The sequence below is a fragment of the Nicotiana tomentosiformis genome, chromosome 5 (assembly GCF_000390325.3).
Source record: "Nicotiana tomentosiformis chromosome 5, ASM39032v3, whole genome shotgun sequence".
Lineage (NCBI taxonomy): Eukaryota > Viridiplantae > Streptophyta > Magnoliopsida > Solanales > Solanaceae > Nicotiana > Nicotiana tomentosiformis.
Window position 1 is genome coordinate 115585508 of NC_090816.1, and position 25774 is coordinate 115611281.

The 25774-nt window shown below is 32.9% G+C and overlaps 2 protein-coding genes and 1 long non-coding RNA gene across 3 annotated transcripts; all 3 read left to right on the forward strand.

Annotated features, from left to right (window-relative positions):
* The first annotated feature begins 11810 nt into the window (after positions 1-11810).
* LOC138891621 (uncharacterized) lies at positions 11811-12701 on the forward strand. Its single transcript, XR_011407989.1, has 2 exons — positions 11811-11934; positions 12450-12701. It is a non-coding gene; the product is annotated as an uncharacterized lncRNA (long non-coding RNA).
* A 161-nt stretch (positions 12702-12862) lies between these two features.
* On the forward strand, positions 12863-16123 carry LOC104093641 (uncharacterized WD repeat-containing protein C3H5.08c). Its single transcript, XM_018769923.3, has 6 exons — positions 12863-14099; positions 14174-14264; positions 14400-14557; positions 14659-14793; positions 14878-14971; positions 15081-16123. The coding sequence occupies exons 1-6, from the start codon at positions 13158-13160 to the stop codon at positions 15635-15637; spliced, it is 1977 nt and encodes a 658-aa protein (XP_018625439.1). The 5' UTR covers positions 12863-13157; the 3' UTR covers positions 15638-16123.
* A 2313-nt stretch (positions 16124-18436) lies between these two features.
* Positions 18437-19986, forward strand: LOC104093642 (large ribosomal subunit protein eL14-like). The gene has a single exon (XM_009599417.4). The coding sequence runs from the start codon at positions 19469-19471 to the stop codon at positions 19868-19870; it is 402 nt and encodes a 133-aa protein (XP_009597712.1). The 5' UTR covers positions 18437-19468; the 3' UTR covers positions 19871-19986.
* The last annotated feature ends 5788 nt before the right edge of the window (positions 19987-25774 follow it).

Sequence of the window (25774 nt, forward strand, 5' to 3'; positions counted from 1 at the left end):
GGGTTCCACTGTCGAATATTTTAATGAATTTTGAATTTTATTCAGAAAATTAGTAAATTAATGAAATTAATTCCTATGATTCGTATTGAGTATATTGAATTGTTTGTGAATAGATTTGAAGCTTTCAGAGACAAATTTAAAAGGAAAAGTTGTGGTTAAGTAATTGGTTGAAATTTGCAAAGCGATGTAAGTGTCGTGGTTAACCTTGACTTGAGGGAATAGAACCCTTAAATTATTTGTTATGTGAAACGCATGGGAACGACGTATAGGTGAGGTGACGAGTGTCTATACGTCGTCAAATTAATTGTTTGCGTATTTACTCGAAAATCATAAATTATTTTAAATTATAAATTAATTGTATAATAATTGTTTCTCTCCTATTCTTTGTCAAATATTAATTCTTGAATTCCTGCATTAATTGTTACATGTTATTTGAATTATATGCCTTAATTGTTATTTGACATTTAGCATATTAAATATTAAACTGCATATTTTCTCTCTGATTTCTATAATAATTTGCTATTTACCTTTGTTTGTTTCGTAATTAAATCATAATTATTGTATGCTTGTTGTCTTATAATTTTATATTAATTATTGTATTTATTCGGAAAATTCTTCTATAAGAATTGGTAAATGAATATGTTGGAGGAGCGGATTGCACGCCGCAACAGAATTGATTACATTGAATATATTGGAGGATCGGGTTGCACGCCGCAACAGACTTATTAAAAGTCCATATTGGAGAATCGGGTTGCACGCCGCAACAGACTTATTAAAAGTCCATAGTGGAGGATCGGGTTGCACGCCGCAACAGACTTATTTAAAAGTCGACAGACATACATATATATTGGGGAATCGGGTTGCACACCGCAACAGACTTGATTAAAACGAATATATTGTGAGAGCGAGTTACACGCTGCAACAGAACTGAATGTGAATATATTGTGAGAGCGGGTTGCACGCTGCAACAGAATTGATGGAAATGATAATTGGTTATGACTGCTGAGTTGGCTTCAATTATTATAAACGAGTTACCCGATTTATTTCTATTATTGTTGTTATTACTAATATTGCATACATGAAATGTAAGTGACCCGCCTTAGTTTCGCCACTACTTCGTCGAGGTTAGGCTCAACACTTACCAATACATGAGGTCGGTTATACTGATACTACACTCTGTACTTCTTGTGCAGATTTCAGAGTTGGTCCCAGCGGCGTGCCATAGACTTTCTTGGATTTCAGCTACTCGGAGGAGACTTGAGGTATAACTGCATGGCGTCCGCAGTTCTGAAGTCCCCGTCTATTTTACTTTAGTTGTGTGTTTATTTCCAGACAGCTTCATTTTATTCTGACCTTTATTTGTATTATTCTAGAAGCCCGTACACTTGTGACATCAATTCTGAGATGGTATTTAGACACCGTTATTTTTATGGATTATTCACTATATTTCAAACTTTGCTTCCGCATTTATTTTTTTGATTATTAATAATTTAAAAATTATTTAAAAATTAGTTAATATTATTCTAACGTTGGCTTGCCTAGTAAGTAAAATGTTAGGCGTTATCACAGTCCGAAGGTGGGAATTTCGAGTCGTAACACTACTTGGTTATGTTATTTTTAGATATTTTTGGGATTAAGAATTACTACGCTATGTAACTCTTTTATAGGAGTAAAAAATATAAAATTTGAGTGAGAGACTCCCTATATCTAATATCTTTATAAGTAGTATAAAATTAATATTGTCTGGCAACAGACAATTTCTTATAAATATAAATTGATAATCGCATCTACGAAGTACACTGTTAATATCTACTTTCTTATATTATTATTTTATTTATTTTTTATTTTTAATATTTCAGACTAAATGTCGAACGATGAAAGTATTTAAATATGGACAAGAATAATTTTAGTTACTCTTGTGTTTCGTGGAGAAGATAAATAAAGCACGTGATCATACAATCTCAGATAATAGATTGTCTTTGTTGCTACATGATTTCTCACATGGACAATTATATGTTGAATTTTTAAGAGGAATATTAATATCGACAATAAGAATTTATAGTTCCTTCATATGAATAATTGACTAAATATTTACGTGCAAAGCAAGTATATAGAGACTAGTTTAGATAAATATCAAGTAAAAGCTTTAAACATAGTTAAGATTTAAGAGCAGAATGTGGGAAACATACCTTTTGGAGACAACTTGGACGAGGCAAACTCAAAAGCATCTAGTTCGTACACTTATGAAAATTCAATGCATGTTGAATATAAATGTCAAAATGATAAGAGCAGATGGATAAGGATAATCCTCAAGGCAAACCCACTGATCTTCTTGGCTCACCTCACCACTTGAGTTGTTTGTGATTTTGGCTCAACACACTAGGGAATTGATTTGTCGTACATATTTTGATATGAACTTTACATATTTTGTTTTGAATTTAGGCTTAGTTATCAACAAATGGAGTATGAGAAGTACAGTGTTTACGGAAACCTTATCCCTATTCTGAAAGGGCAAATATGATATTTTCGATAGACTATCGGCTAAGACACTCTGCTAAAAACAAGATTAAAAAAAACAGTGATAACACATGATTACAATAATAAAATATAAGAAAATCAAAGTGAAAGAATGCGATCACAAAGTCGGTTAGCATGAAATATGTATTTTCTCTTTTCAATAAAATTTTCCCATAACAAGAGGGGTTGCTCTGATGGTAAGCAACCTCCACTTCCAACCAATAGGTTGTGAGTTCAAGTTACCCCAAGAGCAAGGTGGGGAGTTCTTGGAGGGAAGAATGTCGAGTTTCTATTGGAAACAATCTCTTTACCTTATGGTAGGGATAAGGTCTGCGTACACACTACCCTCCCCAGATTTGATCATTCTTATGAAAAGATAATTTAAACGTAATACCTAATGATTGGTGCATTTATTTTGCTTTTAACTCTTAAGTAGCCTAAAACTCAAAGGAGGACTGTCCAATTTTGTGTAACTTTAGTAGTCTTGATCTTCTGATGAATGTAGGGAGTTTCGTATAACTATCAATAATTTATATGCTACTTATGGGTGTCTCAATTATTAAGCACATAAATTGTATAGTCTTGCAATTAGTGGTGGAGCTAGAAGGTTAGCTATGGGTATACTCAAACTTAATAGCTTTAATCGAAACACTGTATTAAGAAATTTATTTAATAAGGACAAAAATTAAGTTTAGAATTCAGTTACTAACACCTGATATATCCTAGAATTTAAAAGAAAAATTTAGATTCTCCAAAATAATTGCCAACAAATGTATATTATTAGTATATTAAGGTGTAATGTACATAAAACATAAATTTTATACATAGTTAGTATATAATTTTTATATATTTGACTAGCAATTGTTATAATTTTTGACTGACCGAATATTAAAAGCCCAATTTAAAACTCATAAAGTTCAAATTATCGCTCGTCTCGATTGCTTTCAACATATGTTTCTTGCATTAAATAGCCATGCAAGAAACACTAAAACTGAATTTTTTTCTCGAGGTAGACAACCACCATCAATGGTGCCACAACTATATATAGAAGACACGAACGTAAATTGTAGTCCTAACTAATCCATATCTAACATATTTAAGAAGTATTTATTTGTTCCAAACCCAATTCATTATATATAGAGGTAAATGTGGCAAAATGGTTAAAAGAATACAGTTATCCACCCAGATTCTCCATTAAAAATTGGATTGGATAATGAATTTTTTAAAAACAGATCGAATATGGATAAGAACCATATTATCTACTTAGAAAATAGTTAACCAAATAGATAACCAATGAATAACTAATGTCTTTAACTTTTACATTTGTAAAGCCTCAAATTGGGGGTTACTCAAGTTTGGAAAACTAGGAATTCTCCCAAAAATGATCATATTAAAAAAAAAATGAATAATATGGATATCCATATTATCTGTTGGATAACCCGTTTTTTATCCGTCTCAAATACAAGTCGGGTCGAATAATTTATCCATTTTTTAAATTACTCGTTTTCGACCCGCTCATATCCGACCCGCCCGTTTGCCACCCCTATATATAGGTGCCATGCATGATACTGTTCAGAGTTTGAGCTATCATTAAGTTGCAATTACGATTGGATAATTGATTATTTGAATTAATTTGTTAAGAATTCTACACATGTAAGTCATGAGAAGGGTATTACGAGTATTATTTTGTTTTTGCTTTTCTCTACAAAGTCCTAGTTATTTACTGAACTTTGATGCACCAATGGTAGAGCAATTCTGGCGTTGATCGGTACTTCTTTCTTGGAAAATTATACTATATATATAAACAAAAAAGTTATTTTTTTTATATCTATATACTATAAGTTGAATTTATTTGACTTTTTCTTATATTTATTTTTTATATTTTGACACCCTTAATAAAAAATTTAAGATGTGCCATAGTATCGTAGAAACAATTTTATACCCGAGAAGAAATCTGTTTTCACCGCTAAATCAGGCCGTAATGTTAACCAGAAAATGGAGTAGAACTAAGTAAAAAGTATAGAACATTAAGGGCGGATTTATGCCGTTTTTATGATGTACATGAACCATATATCTCCGTTAAATTAGGTATTTTATGTATATATTTTATAAAATTGATAAAATATTATTTATGAGTCCCATGCTCCCAAAATACTAAATAGTACATCTAAATGAATAGTGAATTATTTATTCAAATAAATATAAATTAATTTTCACTTAATATTTTTTTCCCGCCTTTTAAATGGTGTATATATTTTAAATATTCTAGATGAACCTGCATAGTACATGAATATATAGTGAGAACTATGCATTGTTCGAAGTGGTATTGGGCATGTGGTCCAAAACGTACGATGGATCCTAAAGTCAACTTGTGTAATAATCCTAGGTGATTGCAAAAGCACTAAATAAATTGGTTGTTGCCTAATTTGTTTTTGAAATGCTAGTTCTATTTCAGTTTATGTAAATTTATTTTGGTGGTTACGAAATTTAAGATTTTTTTTTAAATTTGTGATATAAAAATAATGTGCTTATATTTTATGTGAATATAAGTTATTATATAAAGGTAAATTATTTTTAAATATAGAATTGGATCGTTCTTTTTTATAAAGATTAAAATAAATAAATTCATATAAAGTGAGAAAATGACTTGTCTTGCACAATTTCCAATGTATTATGATCCAATAATCTAAAGGAAGAAATATTATGTATGAAGACGTGCCACGATCACACCTATCTCTTCTCTAACCCTACTCCATTTGTTTTCTCTTTGGCTTTTGGGAGTCGTACCGATCAAAGGCGGAATCAATATTGAAGTATATGAGTTTGCGATTTTAATTCTTTTAAGTTATTGAGTTCTAAAATAATAAATTGTATATATTTCATGAATTTTACAAGATAAATAAAGAATTTACACAAAAACTATTGGGTTCGGTCGAACCCGTAAGTAAAGGGCTAGCTCCGCCCCTAGCCGTGATACACTTTCTTAAAATTGTATTCTTTTGACGGTTTATATTTTTAGATGAAATGATAATATATTTTTTTGTTGAAGTCTCATTATTATTTTATTTAGCGAGTTAAGTTTTAAGATGGAATAATAATACTTTAGTAATATGTTCTAAAAAATAATGAGTTGGTCTTCAGAAAAAAATATATTTAACAGAATGATCTTCGGAGTTCGCATTAAAAGAGCACCAATTAATATTTTTTTCGTGGGTTGAGCTTAAAAATATAACCAAAATCGATTAGGACGTGATTGTGATGATAAATACTTATAATACATTAAGCTCCAAACGACTTTTGGTTACCAATGATTTGACAATGACTACTCCTAACAAACCAAAGATTTGCATAAGCAATAGAAAATCTTTTAAAGCTGGTAAGACAAATATGTGTCCACATGCTTTTGAAGATATCAGACTAATTAATATCCTTCTTATAATTATTATTAGTATTACCATGTTTATCTAATTAAGAGAATCATGAGCATATCTTGAACCAAATTGAAAGAAAAAAAAAAAGAAGAAAAAATTGGAGAGGTTGGCAATGGGCCATGAAAATACAAAGAATGAAATATAAGCACTTGAGGCAAAGTGACTGGTGGGATACATTTCCAAAATGCTAGAAAAGAATAATTGGATTTGCATGTGAGTGGGGTCGTGATTTTGGTCAAGTGTAAAGCAAGTGGCACTAGATTTGGTAAATGAGGAAGAATACTTTAATTTATTGAAAATTGTGTTATGACATATATTATGCTATTTACACTTTGTAATATATAGTCTATGGTTATTTGTCCATGTGATCGTAACATTAGTTATTTAAGTGTTTGTCATGTTTTTCTTATTATATTTTTGAAGGAACCAACATATTAATTATAGTTAATTTTACCTTTTATGAAAAGGAAAATATAATTATTTCTTATTTTGCTAATCTTTTTTTTGGAGGAATTTTTTTTTTTATTTCTGTAAATTGAGGATCCTTAATTCTCATTAATCAACATTCATAATGTAGCCAAAAGGGGTTTGAGAATCTTGTTTAGGGGGATAACTTTTGGGACAATTGTTAGCCATTTGTATGTGTCTCTTTGTATGGTTGTTCTCTCGATATTTTGTATGTTTTTTTAATATACTGGATTGCTCATCTTTACATATGGATGTAAGTCAATTGATCACATTAGATGTTTGTATTTTTTTGGGTATATTTCTCTTTTGATATCTAATTTATCGTCATTGAAAGTATACCTTATACCTTTCGCATGACATCTGATTATTTCGATCTTAACACGAAGGAATCAAGTGAGAAATTGAAGGGAAACTTACATAAATTGCTATTTTCTAAGGTTGATATGACATTATAAATAAGTTGCAGTAACTCTTTTAAAGATGGAATGTGATAAAAATTACTTCAGAACAAGTCAAACTTATATAAATCTCAGAAATATTTTACAAGATCTTCAAATTGTCTTGTAAAAAAACTAATTAATTTTTTATTATTTCGTTTTCGACCCTAATAATTAATACCTCCCTGAAAATGGGAAGCACAAAGATACACCAAGTAGAGATTATCATTGGATTAGCACAGCTAGAAATTTTTATACTTCTTGGAATTTATGATTGTATTGAATAATTAAACCTTGATTTGCATGCTTACACATATCAATCTAGAAAATTTCATTTGTGTAGTTTCGATTAGAATACTTATATCATGATTTTATGGAGATTTCCCTTTCTTGATTATTTATTAATTTATTAAAAAATAATAGCAATAAGAAGTAATATTGCATGCTTATGTCAAAGATTGTATCCTAACTAACTTTTATCTTTATCATTAGCTTTATGAAAGCATAATAACTCCACCCTCCTTTTGTTGAATCCTTCGTCCCAAATGTAAAAGTATATAGAGACGTGTATAAAATCTTATTTTCCTAAAAACAAAAAGCTTTATGGAGACGTGTTAGCAACTAAACAAATTTTCTTTTTCCAAGGTGTTAGTTACCAACTCAATATAGAAATTCCAAATGGTGATTATAGTATATCAAAAGTGTAATAAAGATTTTGACAATAAAAAATCGAAATTATCTTTTTGATTTCAACAATAGGAAATCTAGAGGATTGAGCGGAGATTTGCCTCTCATAACAACTGGGATAAACAACTATATCAAAGTGTTGCTTTGGTGGCTTCTGAATTACCATCCAATTATTGTCAAAGCAATTGGAATAAATTAATATATAAGTTATATGTTTAAACTATTTCAAAGTGTTGCTTTGGTGGCTTCTTAATTACCTTCCAATTATTTTCAAAGCAATTGGAATAAATTAATATATAAGATATATGTTTAAACTATTTCAAAGTGTTGCTTTGGTGGCTTCTTAATTACCTTCCAATTATTTTCAAAGCAATTGAAATAAATTAATATATAAGATATATGTTTAAACTATTTCAAAGTGTAGCTTTGGTGGCTTCTTAGTTACCTTCCAATTATTTTCAAAACATGCAATTGAAATAAATTAATATATAATATATGTTTAAATAAGAAACCCTACTAAGACCACGTAGTAAAATCACAATTATTTTGTTTAACCATTCCGATATCCAATGTCTACCTCAACAAATTGTTCATCAAATTCGCATCTAATAGAGAAACTATTGTTCGATTTTATTTTCAATATAAAAGGGCAGCAGTAAAGTTGGATGGATTTACAATGATTTTCTTATTGTCATTCATTTTTTGAAACGACAATAGAATTAATTAAAACGTAACAAGTTTGATGTGTGACAAAATTTCCTCAGATCCTAAAAGGTAAACAAAGAAGAACCTCAAAAATTTAGTACTAGTCAATTAGAGAGAACAATACAGATCCAAAAAGATGAAAAGACAACATATAATAAATTGAAGAGCTAAAAGATGTTTCTGAATGACCTTATGTAGGACCAATTTACTATACCTATATATATATATATATATATACCCTTTATCGTCATTCATAAACATTTCTTATAGTCCAAATTACTCAAAGTTCTTTTTTCCTTTTCAATAATTCCTCCACTTTAATTGATTTTTTATTTATTGTTTTCACACATATTAAGAAATTCATCTTTTTAGCATTAATTAACAATGAAGTTGACCATATTAACCTTAATTTGTTCATAAAAAATATAACAAATACTCCTAGGCTTTAAAAAAAAGTTTATTCCTTCTTAATATCTGAAAAAAATAAATATTGTGGATCACAAAACAAGGCCAAAAACTTAATAGAAATTGGAGGGGGGTGGGTTGTTTAAAAAAATTAGCCCACAAAGTTAACCACGCTATGTTAAAGTGAAATAAGCGTTACATCAAATTACTGCCTTCGTTCATGTTATCTCTTTTTTTTAAGTTTCTGCGCACCATTTAAAAAAAAGGGTATTTTCTAAATCACACTTTATGTTTTTTTAAAAGTCTACTTAATTAATACCCCATTAATTAAAATAGTAATAGCTTTAAAAAATTAGTAATACGTGACTTCTTATTTTATAAAACGTCAAATTATTTTAAAAAGAATTTAGTTTGCTTAAGACTAATATTTGAGAATAGTAATTTTATGAGGCGGCAAACAATTCTGTCTAGCACTATTTCTCAACAAAGCTTCTCCTGAGCTTGCGGGTTTTGTCTTTGGTTTTCTCTTCAATTTCTCCATTGGGTTCCGACTCATGGGCGAAGCTACACTATGGTAACGTCGTCGGAAAATTTTAGTTGTATATATAAGTAAAATATTAGGTTTTAAAGGTATATAATATATATTGAACATTTTTTGTCAGAGATGTTTTTACTTTTTTCAAGTTTGAACACCCTAAGGAAAATTTCTGATTTCGTCACTGTCCAATTAATCTGAATTCGTACCATAAGGTTTCACTTTAGGGAGTAAAATATTTTCTATCAAAGATGACTTGTATGACTAAGGCTCAAACCCGATACCTTTGACGGTGAATTTGAAGAGTTATACGGTCTCCTTTTTTCACTTCCCCAGAAACTGAAGTTTCCCTGCACCAGATAATTGTTTATACTAATAACTACGTAGTAATATATTATTTACTTACCATTTTGGGTATTATTTTATCGTGATAAATTAAATGGTCATAGAAACACCACATTCACTTTGCCAACTCTTTATTACTATTATATTGGAGTTGATCAGTACCAAGATCATCTCGAATCCCATTTATGTATCAACAACCACTCGTGTAATGCATATATAATCTATATAGCTCGCTTATTATAATAATAATTAATTAATTATGAATTCTAACCCGCCACAGCCAGAGTCATTTGGATACATAATTCGTTCTAGGTTAAGATTAGCACCATGTGCTTTACAGACTGTTCTTTATCGAACTTTTAAAGCTAGATATGCACTACTTTTTTATCGGCAAAAATGCTACATTATGACACAAGGTAGATATAAAAATTGAGATGAAAAGAACGAAAAAATCAAATAAAATAAAAAGGAAAGAATAACACAGTCACAATCTCACAAAAGTCACACTCACATGAATAGCAATGGAAAATTGATTTTACCTCCTCAATATTTATATCAAATCAACTAATATAAAATATTTGATTTTAGTATATTACTCTTAATATTAAAATATTTTATTTATATATACATCAAATAAATATTTCCAAAGAGTATGAGAAACGTGGGAAGCTTAGAAAACGATTGGACAGTGTGAGTCCTAAAGCGTTACCCACAAATACAATCTTTAATTGGCTGAAGTGGGCACCAAAAATCCTTTCAAGGACGCTTTCTATCATCTAAAAGTTAAATGAAAATTTTTGATTACTAATTACAGTTTTGGATTATTTTAAAGTGCATCTTTTTCTCCTCTTTTTTTTTTTTGGTTCATTTTAGTAGGTTATGTTGACAATAAGGAGATGTAGAATGTATATTTTGTGCATTGCAATAAACATATTATAGATTTTATGTACACTAAGATATAACTTTGAGACCAAGAAAACAATTAACAAAAATTATGACAAAAGAAAGATAAAAGAAAAACTCCATTGGATTAAGTTATAAAATTTTGAGGTTGGAGTGTCTTGCTTCCATTTGTGCGTTGCTCAATCATATACGCCAATATAAAAGCTCCAATTGAAGAATCCAAAGTTTTAAAAAAATGGAATCAATAATGGGACAACAATTTTCTTCGTGCTACATCAGGTATTATCGTTCAAGCATATCGTACAACACTTGTGTTGCACAAATTTCTCTGACATTTGGAAATAATTTAGTTTTTTTTTGGCGCGGGAGGGGGGGGGGGGGGGGGAGGTTTGTTGGTGATAAATCAAGCCAAGATAGTCTCCACTGTTACAATCTGTATTTATGCTATCATTTTGGACTATACGGCCGAACTTTATTCCTAATTATTCGGAAATTCGAGCATTATTCATTAATACAAAACGAGCAAAAAGTTGTTCCAACTTTAACTTAAGTAGCTCGAAAATCAAAATAGTAATGGAATTACAAATTGTAGGCTTCAGAAAATAATTAACTTGCAATTAAAGAATATAGAGTGTTCTCATCGTTTGAATTTAGGTCACTAATTAGAGGCTAAAAATATTTTTACCAAGAGTAAGAATTTACTTTTATCGTGTTTAAATCAAAATATACTAATTTATCACGATAACAAATTACGATATTGTATTATTATTATTGTTATTATTTTTTTGTATAAATTTACTTTGTTTAACTTATTTTTTTACGTTATTCTGATCATGATGATATGAGTTGAGCTTGATGATATGAATAAAGATTTGTATCACCGACCTCAACTTATTTGGATCGAGATATTGTTATTATTATTATTATTATTATTATTATTATTATTACTACCGTATATGTAAAGACATTAATTATCGGGTGCCAATAAAATCTTACCTTATGAGAATGTAGTTCTTAGAGTACAAATTAAAGCGTTATGCATATTTCAGTTTTCAAATCAAATAAACATTTTCACTTTAAATAATCTTTTATTTTAACTTTAACCAAATATTGTTCAAGCGTCTCCTATATAAAGTAAGTTGTTTAAGGATATTATGTTAATATTGCAAGCAAGCCTTGTTATCCATGGTTGTAAAAATGAAAGAACAAAAAGAATCTTCTATTATCCTACTGTGATTTGTTACTGTAAAATCCAAACCTTTCCATTTCCTATATATATAAATATAAGGAACAGCAGGTTCTTTAATTTTTGAAGTTAGTGAGGTTGGAGAGGGTAAACTGAGCAATCGCTTTCTCTTTCTCTTTCTTAATAGACAACAGCTACTAGTACTATGCCCAACTTCACTACTCTATATTGACTAGTAGTAGTAGAGTTTTTTGAGCTGAGAGAAAAACAAGAATCGTCTTTCATTTATAGCGAATTCAAAACAAACAACAGCCTGTATGTTACCTGTCTCTTTTCTACACTTGTAATATCCGCTTTCTTTTTTTTGTACCTTAATTTTAAATTCTTTTTCTTTTTCTAAAATCTCATCTTGGGAGGTTCATTTTGAGGGGGAAAAGTGAAAAAGGTATTTTCTTGAAATATGATCAGGAATAATAGTTGTTTTTTTTAATACTTTTTTTGGTTTTTTTTTCCCTCTCATTATTTTGAGTTTTGTGAAAATGGGCTTTTGTTTTCTTGAATTTTTAAGTTGTTTTTGAGTTATCTAAATTGGGTTCTACTTAAAATGTTTATATTTTTAGGGTAAAAGGTTATTTTTCCATGAAATATGGGTTGGTTTTCTTATTACTTAAAATGGGTTTTGATTAAAGCTGCTAACTTTGATCAGCAATTGTTGTTGTTTTCTTGATTTTGTGTTTGTTTTTTATATTATAGTGAAGTGGGATTTTGTTTCTGTGAACTTTTTGCTCTGTTTTTGAGTTATCTGAAAATTGGGTTTTTGTTATTTTCAGAGTTTTAAGCTCAAAGTTCAGTCTTGGAGCCCAGCTATATGAGGAGAGAGTCTTAAAGATTAGAAGGCTATAATTGAGAGATTTGGTGGTTTATGATTGGTGAAATTATATAAGCATTTTCACCTTTCCTTAATCCGCCATTTACTCTTGTATGTGCATTGTTTTTAACTTTTGAGCAAACATTACTTGGGTCAATTCAAAGAACTTTGAAGAGAAGAAGTGTTATTGAGTTTGTTATTAGTATATTGTTAAGTAGTTGACCAATTGAAGGTTGAATGGTACAGTGGCCTCAATCATCGGCAGGACGGTGAAACTTGTTGGCATTATTCTGTTGCCTTAAGAGGAACTTAAGGTACAAAAACTATTCCTTTAATACAACACACCAAAAGGTTCTTGATCTTTTGTTTGATTCATTTATGCATTATTTAGTGTGTGAACAAAGAAGCTTCTAGTTTGAAACAAAACTAGTTGTCACTCTGGTTTTTGTATAGTGTTTGGTGATTGGTACCTTGTATGGAGACACGGTATGCTAATTTTTTAATACCACATCTTAAGTGGAATTAGCATACCTAGGATTCATTTTAAGTTTTTTAATTATATAGTGAGTGAAACTCCGTCCTAAAACTCGGGTATTGGCCTGAGGTATTTAAAGAGTAAGTGGTGAGAGGATAATTGGGAGTTTGATGTGGAATTCTGATATTGAAAACAATGCAAGAAATGCAGAGTTTAAATGAAGTAGAAGAAGTTTTCTTTGATTCTGTTGAGTCACTGTTGTTAGAAGAACCTGCTTTTGTAGAAAAGAAGTCGGGGTATGATTTATGGTTGGAGGAGCCAGAAAGTGTGAAGACACGACGAGAGAATTTTTTGCACGAAATGGGATTTGTTGAATTTGACTGCCTGCCTAGTGTAGTCTCTGATGAATCAGATTCAATGGGACTGAATAGGATTACAGAAAGCAGTGGTGCAGTCTGTAGTTCTGCTTCAGAGGAAGATTTTATGTGTAATGTAAGGGAATCCAGTGGTAGTGCAAATTCGTCTGCCGATGAATTAGATCAGATTTGGTTTGATGATGTTGCTGAAGTTTCAAGTAGTGGTTGCACTGTTCATTCTCCTGATGGAGAACATACTTGTTTTGATGCCACTTCCGACCCCACTCACGGTAAGGATAGCAAGTCGAAAAACCAGAAAATGAAGAAGTGGTGGAAACAATTTAGCCAAAAGATGAGGAAAAGTCAATCAACTGAGGTATCTAAGGTATTCACTGAAAAGCAGAAGGTAACTCCAATGGAAGTGCATCTGAACAGGAAAAAAATTAAGGAGTTCAGTGCTGTTTACTGTGGACAAGAAATTAGTGCTCACAGTGGCCTAATTTGGACAATGAAGTTTAGTCCAGATGGGAAATATTTGGCAAGTGGTGGTGAAGATGGGGTTGTTCGAATTTGGCTGGTCACTTTCAATTCATCATGTGAATCACCTGAGTTCAATTTCAGCTGTCACCTCATCAAAGGGAAGCATGGACATAAAAAGAACAAGTCTTGTTACACCCCTGTTATTGTTCCTGAGAAGGTATTCAAGATTGACGAGTCACCGCTGCATGAGTTTCATGGCCATACTGCTGGCATATTGGACCTTGCTTGGTCCTCTTCTAACGTGAGTCATCTTTTAACTGCTTTTTGCATCACTTATTTACTTGCCATGAAACTGAATGGAATACTGAAATGCAGTGTCTTCTATCATCATCCATGGATGAAACTGTTCGTCTATGGGAAGTTGGTTCGGATGGATGTCATGGAGTTTTTCCCCACAACAACTATGGTAAATATCCGAAGCTTTAATTCGAATGGGTTTAAGCTTTTATTTTGTACAACTGTTTTGTTAGATGTTTTGCAATTTCACTATGTTGTTGATTAGTCAAGAAGTTTAATTTGAGTTTCATTTGAATGTGATCAGTGACATGCATCCAATTCAATCCTGTTAACGAGAACATCTTCATCAGTGGCTCCATAGATGGAAAAGTTCGTATTTGGGGAGTTCCAGAAAAGCGAGTTGTGGAATGGGCCGATGTGCATGACCTTGTGACTGCCGTAGCGTATCAACCAAATGGCAAGGTATGTGTTAATTTGGTTGATTCATACTGACTGTGATGACTACTATTGCCCCGACTCAGGAAACAGACTGACGTATAATTTTTTTGACTTCCATGAAACAGGGCTTTATAGTTGGTTGTATCTCTGGTACTTGCCGCTTCTATGAAGTAAACGATGAAACTTTACTTTCCCTCAACACACAAATACATCTTCATAGTAAGAAGAAATCCTCTGGCAGTAGAATTACAGGCATTCAGGTTTTACTTTTAAAAACTCTTGGCGCGACATATTTTAGCACATTACTGTTAGTTGTCTTTTTGACACAAAGCTATTTCTTGCAGTTTTTCGAAAATGACTCTCAAAGAGTTATGATAACATCTGAGGATTCCAAAATCCATATTCTTGATCGGGTCGAGGTTGTGCAAAAATATAAAGGTATACAATTGCCTTGATTCATAAATCCTTCATAAAAGCCTGCAAATAATCTTACATTTCATTTTAGATTCTGGCTCACTCCTTACGCGTATACGCTCTAATATAACAGGTCTATCAAAATCAGGAAGCCACACATCTGCCACATTTACCTCAACCGGGAAACACATAGTATCAGTTGGAGAGGACTCGCACGTATATCTTTGGGACTATAATGACATAAGCATCCAAGCGTCCAAACAAAGAAAATCTATACGGTCGTGTGAGCATTTCCACTCCAAAGGCGTTTCTGTTGCAATACCATGGGCAGGACAGGCAACAACAGCAGATGATTCAGAAAATTTTGGCAGTTCTAACGTTGATCCACTAATAGGTGAACCTCAAGAGGATTTTTCTAAGACAAGGGATTCAAGCCGATTTTCCATAGGAAATTGGTTTACTATGGATGTATCATCTAGGGGTTCTGTAACATGGCCAGAGGAAATGCTTCTACCCAGTGCTGAAAATTATGAACACCATTCTACTTATCACGATGATCCTCTTTATCAGCATAACAAAAATGTTAACTACAGAGCATTATCTCCGGCATGGGGCCTTGTCGTTGTGACAGCTGGTTGGGATGGAAAGATTCGGACATTCCACAACTATGGATTGCCGGTAAGAGTTTAAGAGATTCATAAGCTCAAGGATATTTTGGTTGTTGAGGCGTAGTTATTGTTGTCGCGAGTTCAAGCATTTTCCACAACTCGGACATGTTCAGATTGAGCTGTGTTGCTCTGATCTTTCAAAAATGCCGCCACACCCGTGTCGGATCCTAAAAAATACAAAGTATTTGGAGGATCCGGCAAGAGTGTGGCAGCAGTTCTTGAGAGCCCGTCTGCAGATAGAAACAGTGCTGGAAATACACTTGATGAATCTTTACAAGAGTACTATTTGTTTCCTTGTGAAGTTGTATAGTTCTTTGTTCTTTTTTCTGTAGTTTATATCCTCTTCTGTTCTTTAGCTAGGACATGGTATATTTTGGACAGATCATATTGTAATTTGTATTTGACAGCATGAAGATAGAAAAAACTTCATGAAGATGATTACGAAAAGATTTTGTTTTCTCTTCTTATTTTGTTGAAAATCTTCTTTAATTTAAGTACTTTCATCTTAGACTTGGTGGAATTTTCAACTTTATTCAGATTGATATATGCTAATGGAGTCAATATTGTGTAAGCAAGGCTATAGATGCTCTTTAAAAGAACTGCTAGTGCATTTTATCCTATTATTTTATTATTTAAGTGTCAATTTGAAGGCGAAAAAAGTGGGTTGCTCTGGTGAGCACCCTTCACTTCCAACCAAGAGGTTGTGAGTTCGAGTCACCCCAAGAATAATGTGAAGAGTTGTTGAAGGCGAAAAAACAGAAAGGGAGTTATTATATTTTCAAGTTTAATCATGTTCTTTCATTTAAATTGGTGTTATTATCTTTTAGAACCATAGAGAAGCATAGTTTAAAATGTAATAATTTATTATTAACAGTGTATTTGGTATTTAAAATCGCATAAGGGATGTTTTAATAACTGTTAAATTCTTGTACTTGGAAAGTCTCTGCCTTCCCTCCTCCTTTTGTAGTAATATAGAAATAGAGATAGATAAAGTATTGTTTGTGTAAAATGTTTTCGATCGCTCGTGTAGTTGTATACAATACATTGGTGTTAGCTATTTATCCAATAAAATAGTAGAGAGGTAACACAAGTTTACAATGTCTTTCTACTGCGATTATAACATGTTGAGTTTTTTTGTTTTTTTGGTTCGGTATCAATATTGGAGCCCGATTAAATTCTAATTTGGACGTGGCCAATAATATGTTGAATTGTTTGTACAACTTCGAATTCCACCAACATAATCATTGGGGTTCACAAGTACAAAAAGGCTCCTATAATTTGCATAAAATGCACATCCATTAGCCTAATAGGATTAATGATTATAACGAGCCAAACTACTTACATATATAAATAAAAGTAAGTCTTAAATTTAAGACTGCTAGAAGAAAGAGATCTTTCTATTGATAGGAACAGAACTTCTTAGAAAAACTGCGAAGACATGACTAATTTCAAGCATAATCCAAATAATGAAAAACACAGGGGAGTTTGTTTATGCGAGATAAAAAAATAGTTATCCGTCCATATTATTCATTAAAAAATATGTTGGATATGTGTTTGACTTGTTTAGTCGGTAACAGAATTTTTGTTTCTCTTTCATGGGACTTTATAAATATATCCAATAACTTAATGAGGTAATATACACATCCATTAGCCGCAGGGCCGGCTGGAACGTGAAGCGACTAAGGCAGCTGCGTTAGGCCCCCAAATTTCGGGGTCCCTATTTTTTTACAAATAATAGGCTAATATATAATTATTATTTTTGAGAAAATATTGAGTAATATTCTGAAGAAAGATACACTTATCATATAAAAAGAAATCTAAGTTTTTAGCTTTGTACAATGACCATTTAACTTAAAAAATAAAATAAATTATTACTCTTTTTTTAGCCCTTTTTTATTAGAAAATTGTGAAACATTATACTCTCTTTTTTGGTTTGTGCGAGAGTCATGATCTCTCATTAACTGACATACTTAATTTTTCGGGATCAACTTATATACTTTGTCTATATTTGTTTTCCATAGTTTCTTCAAGAGTTCAATTGTTCATTGTTTAAAACTTTTGGTAATTTCTATTGCTCTCTACAAAAACAAAGTTTAATATTACTATTGATATAATATATTGAGCATCACTACTTTTGTCGGAAATGAAAAAAATTATTTCAACCAAGAATAAGTTGTACATTATTTTCTGCTCTTTATCACATTTCAAGCTTGCGAAAAGTATACTGAAGGAGCAAACAAATATTTCGAAATTAAATCTTCAAACTTCTTGAATCAAGGATTATCATTTTAACTTTCTAGTATTTGTTTATCTTATATTTTTTATTTTACTTTATAAGTGTATTCTTTTTAAATATTTGTTAGAATTTAAGTATGTCAACTAGAAAATATGAATCTCTCAAAAGAAAAATGAAAAAAAGAGAAGAGATGAAAATTTATAAAATATGAAGGATGAGCTCTTGATAAACTTTTAGCTATATTATCAATTGATATAGAATTATTTAAAAAATAGATATAGAAAAATTATTAATAATTTTGCATCTCAAAAAGCTAGATATATTAAAAAAATTTGTTTAGGTTTAAGGCCTCTAATTAGGTTTTGGCTTTAAGTCACAAATGTTGTTGAGCCGCCCCTGATTAGCCGAATGGGACTAAAAAAGAGAAAAGCAGAAAGAGTGTGTTTGGTATGAGGAAAAATATTTTTCGAAAAATATTTTCTAATTTTCCCATGTTTGATTGGCTAAACTTATGAACTCATTTTCTTCCAATTGGAGAAAAATATTTTCAAATATTTTCCAAAACTCCTTCTCTCCTCACCATCCTTTGCTGCGGCAGTCCAAGCGAAACTTCCATTCCTCAACGATGGAACATCATCAATTGAAATCAGACATGGCACCCATTTAGGTAAACCAACTGTTTTCTTCACTGCTCAAGATTATTTTGTGACACTGGCACAAGATTGTAAACTTACTCTCATAGGTAAATTTTACCGAGGAAAGCCTACTATGGAGGAACTTAGGAAAGTCTTTATCAGTCAATTTCACTGAATAGGATCAGTGAAAATAGCTTATCTTGACTTTAGACATGTTTATCTTGATTTTACAAATGAAGTGGATTACAATCATATCCTATTCAAGGAATATGTTGATATTGGAGAATCTCCTATGAAGATTGTTAAATGGACAACTGATTTCAAACCTGAAGAGGAGACATCAATCGTCCCCGTATGGATTTTGATTCACCAGTTACCACGGCATTTATTTAGATGAAAAGTTATCTCTAAATTGGTTAGTGATGTCGGTGTGGCCGTGGCCCCTGACCAAGCCACATACTCCAAGGCTAGAGGGAATGTAGCTAAAATAAAGGTTGAAATTGATCTCTTGAAGCCAAGGTTAGACCAAGTATGGTTGGGATTCAACCGACTTGATGGAACTGAAGATAGCAGATGGCTCGAGATTGAATATGAGAAGGTCCCTAGCTATTATTTATACTGCAAACTTCAAGGTCATCTTGAAAGTCAATGCAGGAATAAGATCAGAGACGAGAGAGTCAAAGTCCAAAGAGAAGAACAAAACAAATAAGAAAAAGAATCCAGGATCGAGAAAAAGAGCAACGATGAAGAAGGTTATCAAACTGTGACAAGAAAGAGAGGATCAAAAGACAAGAAAACAACTAATGTTCAGCACAAGCTTGTGGTAACTGATCAGACTAAGCCACAATAAATTGAGGTCTCCAAACAGAACACCAGGAGTAATAAGGGTATCACTATTAGAGAACCAACTGAAAATATCCAGCTCCTAGTGATTGAAGAAGTTCCTGGTAGCTCGCGCGTTTACTCCTTCAGATCGCCGAAAATGCCGTTCAAGAGGTTCGTGGAGATTGGAAGGGTAGCCTTAATCAACTACGGAAAGGAATATGGGAAGCTGGTCGTTATCGTCGACGTCATCTACCAAAATAGGGCTCTTGTTGATGCCCTCGACATGGTAAGGAGCCAAATTAACTTCAAGAGACTTTCACTCACAGATATCAAAATTGACATCAAAAGAATCCCAAAGAAGAAGACATTGGTTGAGGCTATGGAAGCTGCTGATGTGAAGACCAAGTGGGAGAACAGTTCTTGGGGAAGGAAGTTGATAGTGCAGAAGAGGAGGGCTGCACTTAATGATTTTGACAGGTTCAAGCTTATGCTGGCAAAGATTAAGAGGCTCGGAGTTGTGAGACAAGAACTTGCAATGCTTAAGAAGACTGCTGCTTAAGAACTCTCCGATTAGTGCAATCTTGAGAGTTTTCTTTATTGATTAGTGCAATCTGAGAAAAATACCGACCGCAATCGTTCCGAAAATGTGGTCCCACAAAAAAAAAGTTTTTTTTATCTGACAAAGTTGAAATTTCTGACCGACTGTTGTCGGAAAATGGTCAATGACTAAAGTCTGGTCAGACTTGCATACTATCTACAATAACAATCCAGTAAAATTCCACTAATGGGGTCCGGGGAGGGTAATGCGTACGCAGACCTTACCCCTATCCCGAAGGAGTAGAAATATTGTTTCCGAAACACCTTCAGCTCAAAAAACAAAAAGACAAAAGGACAAAAAGGGAGACAATATTAGTATCACAACAACAATCATAAGATAAATAGGAACACCATGAAATCCAGAAAAAAGATGCAAAGCAAAGGGAGACAATATTAATAAATATTAGTATCACCACAACAGTCATAAGAAAAATAGGAACACCATAAAATCTAGAAGAAAGATGCAAAGCAAAAGCGATAGCTAGTAAATAGGGCATGCACTAAAAAGCGAAATAGTAAGCCACAACATTCCCACTAGTTATCTTAGACAAAAACCCAACATGGCTAGTCCCACCATAGCTATCTACAAAATAAATGATTAATTAAAAAAATTATAGAATACCGACCGAAGTTGGTCGGAAATTTTAATTTATTTTTTTCCCTCCCTGCTTCAATTATTTTTTTATAATAAAAAATTATTTTTCATATAATTATAAAAATACTGACCGAAGTCGTTTGGAAATTTTAATATATTTTTTTTATAATAAAAAATTACTTTTAATATATTTATAAAAATATAGACCGAAATCGGTCGGTATTAGTGATCCAAATGATCAGACACTTATAGATTAATGTTACTTACAATCTATATATATATATATATATATATATATATATATATATATATATATATATATATATATATATATATAACGTCCTAAATTGTATATCCAAATGATCAGACACTTATATATATTCTCTAATTGTGTGATTTGACCGAGTATATATTGTTGTTGCTCCAACTTAAGTTTTAATATAGGGACTTCTGCCTAGGGCGAGGCAATTGATAGGTCGACTCTCTCGTCTATGGAGAAGAAGATCGCAAAGATGACAACATAGCTCAAAGAGACAAAGGCTAGAGAATAAAAGAGAGAAAAATAATTTCATACCCTTCAAGTGAGCTAGAAAAGATGGACCAACAATTTAATGTTCTTCAAGGTCAACTGGCCAATCTTCTTGCTAGTGGTACTTTTCCCGTTCCCCGGTCTCGTGTGCCTTCCCCAGATGTGTCTCCTTCTCGTCGTGTTCTTTCGAACCATGCCGATGATGAAGGTTCTAGTTGTTATTGTTTGAATGACATCATAGTAATGTTGTCATTATAGATGATTGGTTGTTGGCAGGTGGTGCAACTATAAAACAACTGTATTCTGCCAAAAATATTCAGAAAATCGACCGCCTACAGACCGACGTCGGTCGAAAATATTCATTTGATTTCCCAAAAATTTAAATTTACCGACCGACTTCGGTCGGAATTTTTTATTTTAAATTTTAAATATTTTAATTATTCTGACCGAAATTGGTCGGAATTGAACAATTTTAAAAAAATATGAATAATTAAAATTACACTGTTATCACGACACCTGAAACTTCTAATTGTCATATTATTGCCTCTATCCCATTATTGCTTAAAGTTCAAGAAATCCTTGTTTTGGAGCCCTTCCATTAAGAGATTATCTCAAGACTCAAGAGAGAAGCGAAAATTCAAGAAAATCCTTTCTTTTTGATAGGTAAATGTATTACTAATCAAACGCAAACATGTAGCCTGGCCTCTTTACTTTTGGTTGAATAATTTTACTCCATGTAACCGGGGCGGAGCTAGAGTGCGGTGACGGGTTCGGTCGAACCCAGTAGCTTTGGTTCGACCTATATATTTGTCTTATAAAAACCACTACATATGTACAAATTATTAATTTAGAAGTGAGTAACTTAAGAAGATTAGAATTTCGAACTCATGAACTTAAATTACTGGCTCCGCATCAGCATGTAACTGTTGTGTCTTAGCATCAGTAAGGCATTTCTCGAATCATAAGTATGACTTCCATAAATATAAATGCATGCAACAAAGTATTGCAATGTTCTTTTATTTTTCAGCGCTAGTTTTCTGATAGTTAGACTTCCTTATCTTAGGAGTAGGTTACAATAGCCATTGCAAGGGAGGTGGAATCTGTTACTCGACTTAGCATTGAGGTAAAATGTTTGAATAAACCATGTTGAGTATATTTTAGGGGGACTTTTAAATATGTCAGAAATAAACCCCCTAGAAAAATAATATTCACGGTAATAAAAGCAGAATAATAATGTCGCATCGAGATACGGTATTTAACAAGAATAAAAGACTGAGAACGACACCAAGATTTTTACGTGGAAAATCCTTTTTAATAAGGGAAAAACTATGGTCCCGAGACGAGCAACTGATATCACTATAGCAAGGAATTTTACTCTTTGTAGGTCCGAGTAAAATACTCCGAAGACTACTACAACACTCAAAAGAAATAGCCCTCTTTTAATATTCTCACCTCACTACAATATTGCTCACTCTCTATTTTTCTCACAAACTATTTTCTTATACCTTGTCTGTGAAACCTCACTCTTTCTTTCTCTCTTTGTTGGTGTCTAGAAATTGAGAGCCGAGCTCTCCTTTTATGGCCGAAGCCTCACTCTCTAAAGCCTACTATATTAGACAATTTGCATATACGTTTTCTTCTTTTTCTTCAATATTGACAATTCAACAAAGTTGGCTACCAAACCAAAGAAATTCAACAAAGTTGGCTACCAAACCAAAGAAATTCTCCCAAATATTTTCCTTAGGCACATGCCTATTATTTTGGTTTTTGAATGAGATGGACCCCATCAATCTCCCTCTCCAGTCTCATTCATCTATAGGAGGTAGCACTGTCTTCTAGTTTGAGCGCATGTCGACAAGTTCTTTGCATAGCTCGAACTTGTCTCTTGGTACTACCTTGGTCAACATATCAGCAGGATTTTCACTTGTGTGAATCTTTTTGACCTGTAATGATTCGTTCTCCATCTGATCACACATCCAATGATATCCCACATCTATATGCTTTGCTCTTGCATGATACATGGAGTTCTTGTTCAAGTCTATTGTACTTTGACTGTCACAATAGACGACATACTCATTTTGATGCAATTCCAGCTCTTGAAGAAATCGCTTGAGCTATACCATCTCATTGCTAGCTTATGTAGTAGGAATGCACTCTGCTTCAGTTGTTGAAAGTGCAACACACTTCTGCAATTTAGACTGCCATGATATAGCTCCCCCTGAAAAAGTAAATAGTTATCCAATAGTGGATTTTCTATTATCAGTATCACCGGCCATATCAACATCCGTGTATCCCTTCAAGAATGGATCAGATCCTCCAAAACACAAGCAATCTCCTACAGTACCTCTTAGGTACCTAAGTATCTACTTGACTGCTTCCCAATGTTCCTTTCCAGGATTTTCAAGGAATCTACTAACAACACCAACTGTATGAACAATATCAAGTCTGGTGCATACCAATTTATACATCAAGCTTCCGACTGCTGAAGAATAAGGAACTCTAGCCATGTTCCCTTTTTCCTCCACTGTTGTAGGACACATCTTCTTGCTCAAATTTAGATGTCTAGCAAGAGGTGTGCTGACTGGCGTAACATTCTTCATGTTGAAGCGTTCCAGTACACATTCAATGTACTTCTCTTGAGACAGCCACAACTTTCTGCTTGTTCGCTCTCAAACTATCTTCATACCCAAAATTTGTTGTGTTGGGCCCAAGTCCTTCATATCAAATGACTTGGACAAATCTCCCTTCAACTTTACGATCAACCCCTTGTCTTTTCTTACAATTAACATGTCATCCACATACAACAACAATATAATAAAGTTATTCTTAGAAAATCTTTTGAAGTATACACATAGATTAGAATAGGTCTTTAGGTATGTTTGACTTTTCATGAATGAATCAAATTTCTTGTACCACTGCCTTGGTGCCTTCTTCAATCCATAAAAACTCTTATTCAATTTGCACACCATGTGTTTCTTTTTAGCTATTTCAAATCCTTTTGACTGCTCCATATAAATCCCCTCTTCTAAATCTCCATGAAAAAATACAGTTTTCACATCCAACTGCTCCACTTGAAGATCTAGGCTAGCTGCTAAGCTCAAAATTATTCGAATAGAAGTGATTTTGACAACAGATGAGAAAATTTTGTCAAAATCAATATTTTTTTTGTTCGAAGCCTTTAACCACCAATCGAGCTTTGTATTTGACCAACTTGCCATTTCCATCTTTCTTGAGTTTAAAGACCCACTTACATTTGAGTTGTATTTTTCCCTTTGAAAGTTTAACCAGCTTGTACATGCCATTTTTCTGCAGAGATTCCATATCTTCTTGCATGGCTTTCATCCACTGGTTCTTTTCTGTATGGGACAACACCTCTTTAAGACTTTCTGGCTCCCCCTCATCACTGATGAGGACATACTATGTGACATGGTACCTGCATGACTCTACCCTTGGCCTTTATGATCTCCTTAGAGGTTGGGGTGCTCCACTTGCTCGACATTATCATCAAGTTGCTCCCCCTACTCAATAACCTCATCAGGTTGCTCTCCCTGCTCGGCAACCTCGTCGGTCCTACTTTCTGCACTTGTGAAATTGTTAGAAGTAGAAGAAATAGTAACAAGATTAGGAACTATACCATTCTTGGCCTTCTCTAGCATATTATCAGCAGTTCCAACTTCACTTTCTCGGAAGACTACATCTCTGCTTTTGATGACCTTCTTCTTTACAGGATCCCACAATATGTATCCGAACTCTTTATCTCCATATCCGATGAATATGCAGGGAAAAAATTTATCATCCAGCTTTGTTCTCTGCTCCTTTGGTACATGTGCAAAATATCTGCAACGGAACACCTTCAGATGCGAGTAGGACACCTCCTTGTTGGTCCAAACACTCTCTGGGATATAAAACGCCAACGGAACTGATGGACTTCTATTGATCAGGTAACATGCTGTCTGAACTGCTTCACCCCAGAATGACTTAGGCAGTTTAGCCATTCTGAGCATGTTTCTCACATTCTCCACAATGGTGCAGTTCATCCTTTCGACTACGCCATTGTGTTGTGGGGTTCCAGGAACTGTCTTTTCATGTCCGATCCCATGGATCGAACAATACTCTTCAAATTCCCTTGAAGTGTACTCGCCTCCATTATCACTTCGGAGACACTTTAGCTTTTGGCCTGTCTCCCTTTACATCATAGCATGAAACTTCTAGAAAACTTGAAACACATGTTCTTTGGTTTTCAAAATATAAACCCATAATTTTAGTGAAACATCATCAATAAAAGTAACAAAATATTTGTTACCGCCCATCGATTCAATTTTCATTGGACCACAAATATCAGAATATACCAAATCAAGTATATTCAATTTTCTTTCAGACGATGTCTGAAATGAGACTCTATGATGCTTACCAAATAAACAGTAGTCACAAGGTTTTACCGTTGTACTTTTAGCACAAGAAATGAGTGATTTCTTGGCAAGAATCTACAATCCCTTATCGCTCATATGACCCATCTTTTTGTGCCACAAATCTGCAGAAATCTCATCTTGTGCCGCGTTCAATTCACCTTGGTTTATTTCTGCATTTGTCCTACACAACGTGCCATGAGCAACTCCCTTTGCAATTACCAATGATCCCTTGGTGAGTCTCCACTTTTAATTTGCAAAATAGTTCTCGTATCCATCTCGGTCTAAAGCAATTCCCGAGATCAAGTTCATCCGCAAATTAGGTACATGTCGCAC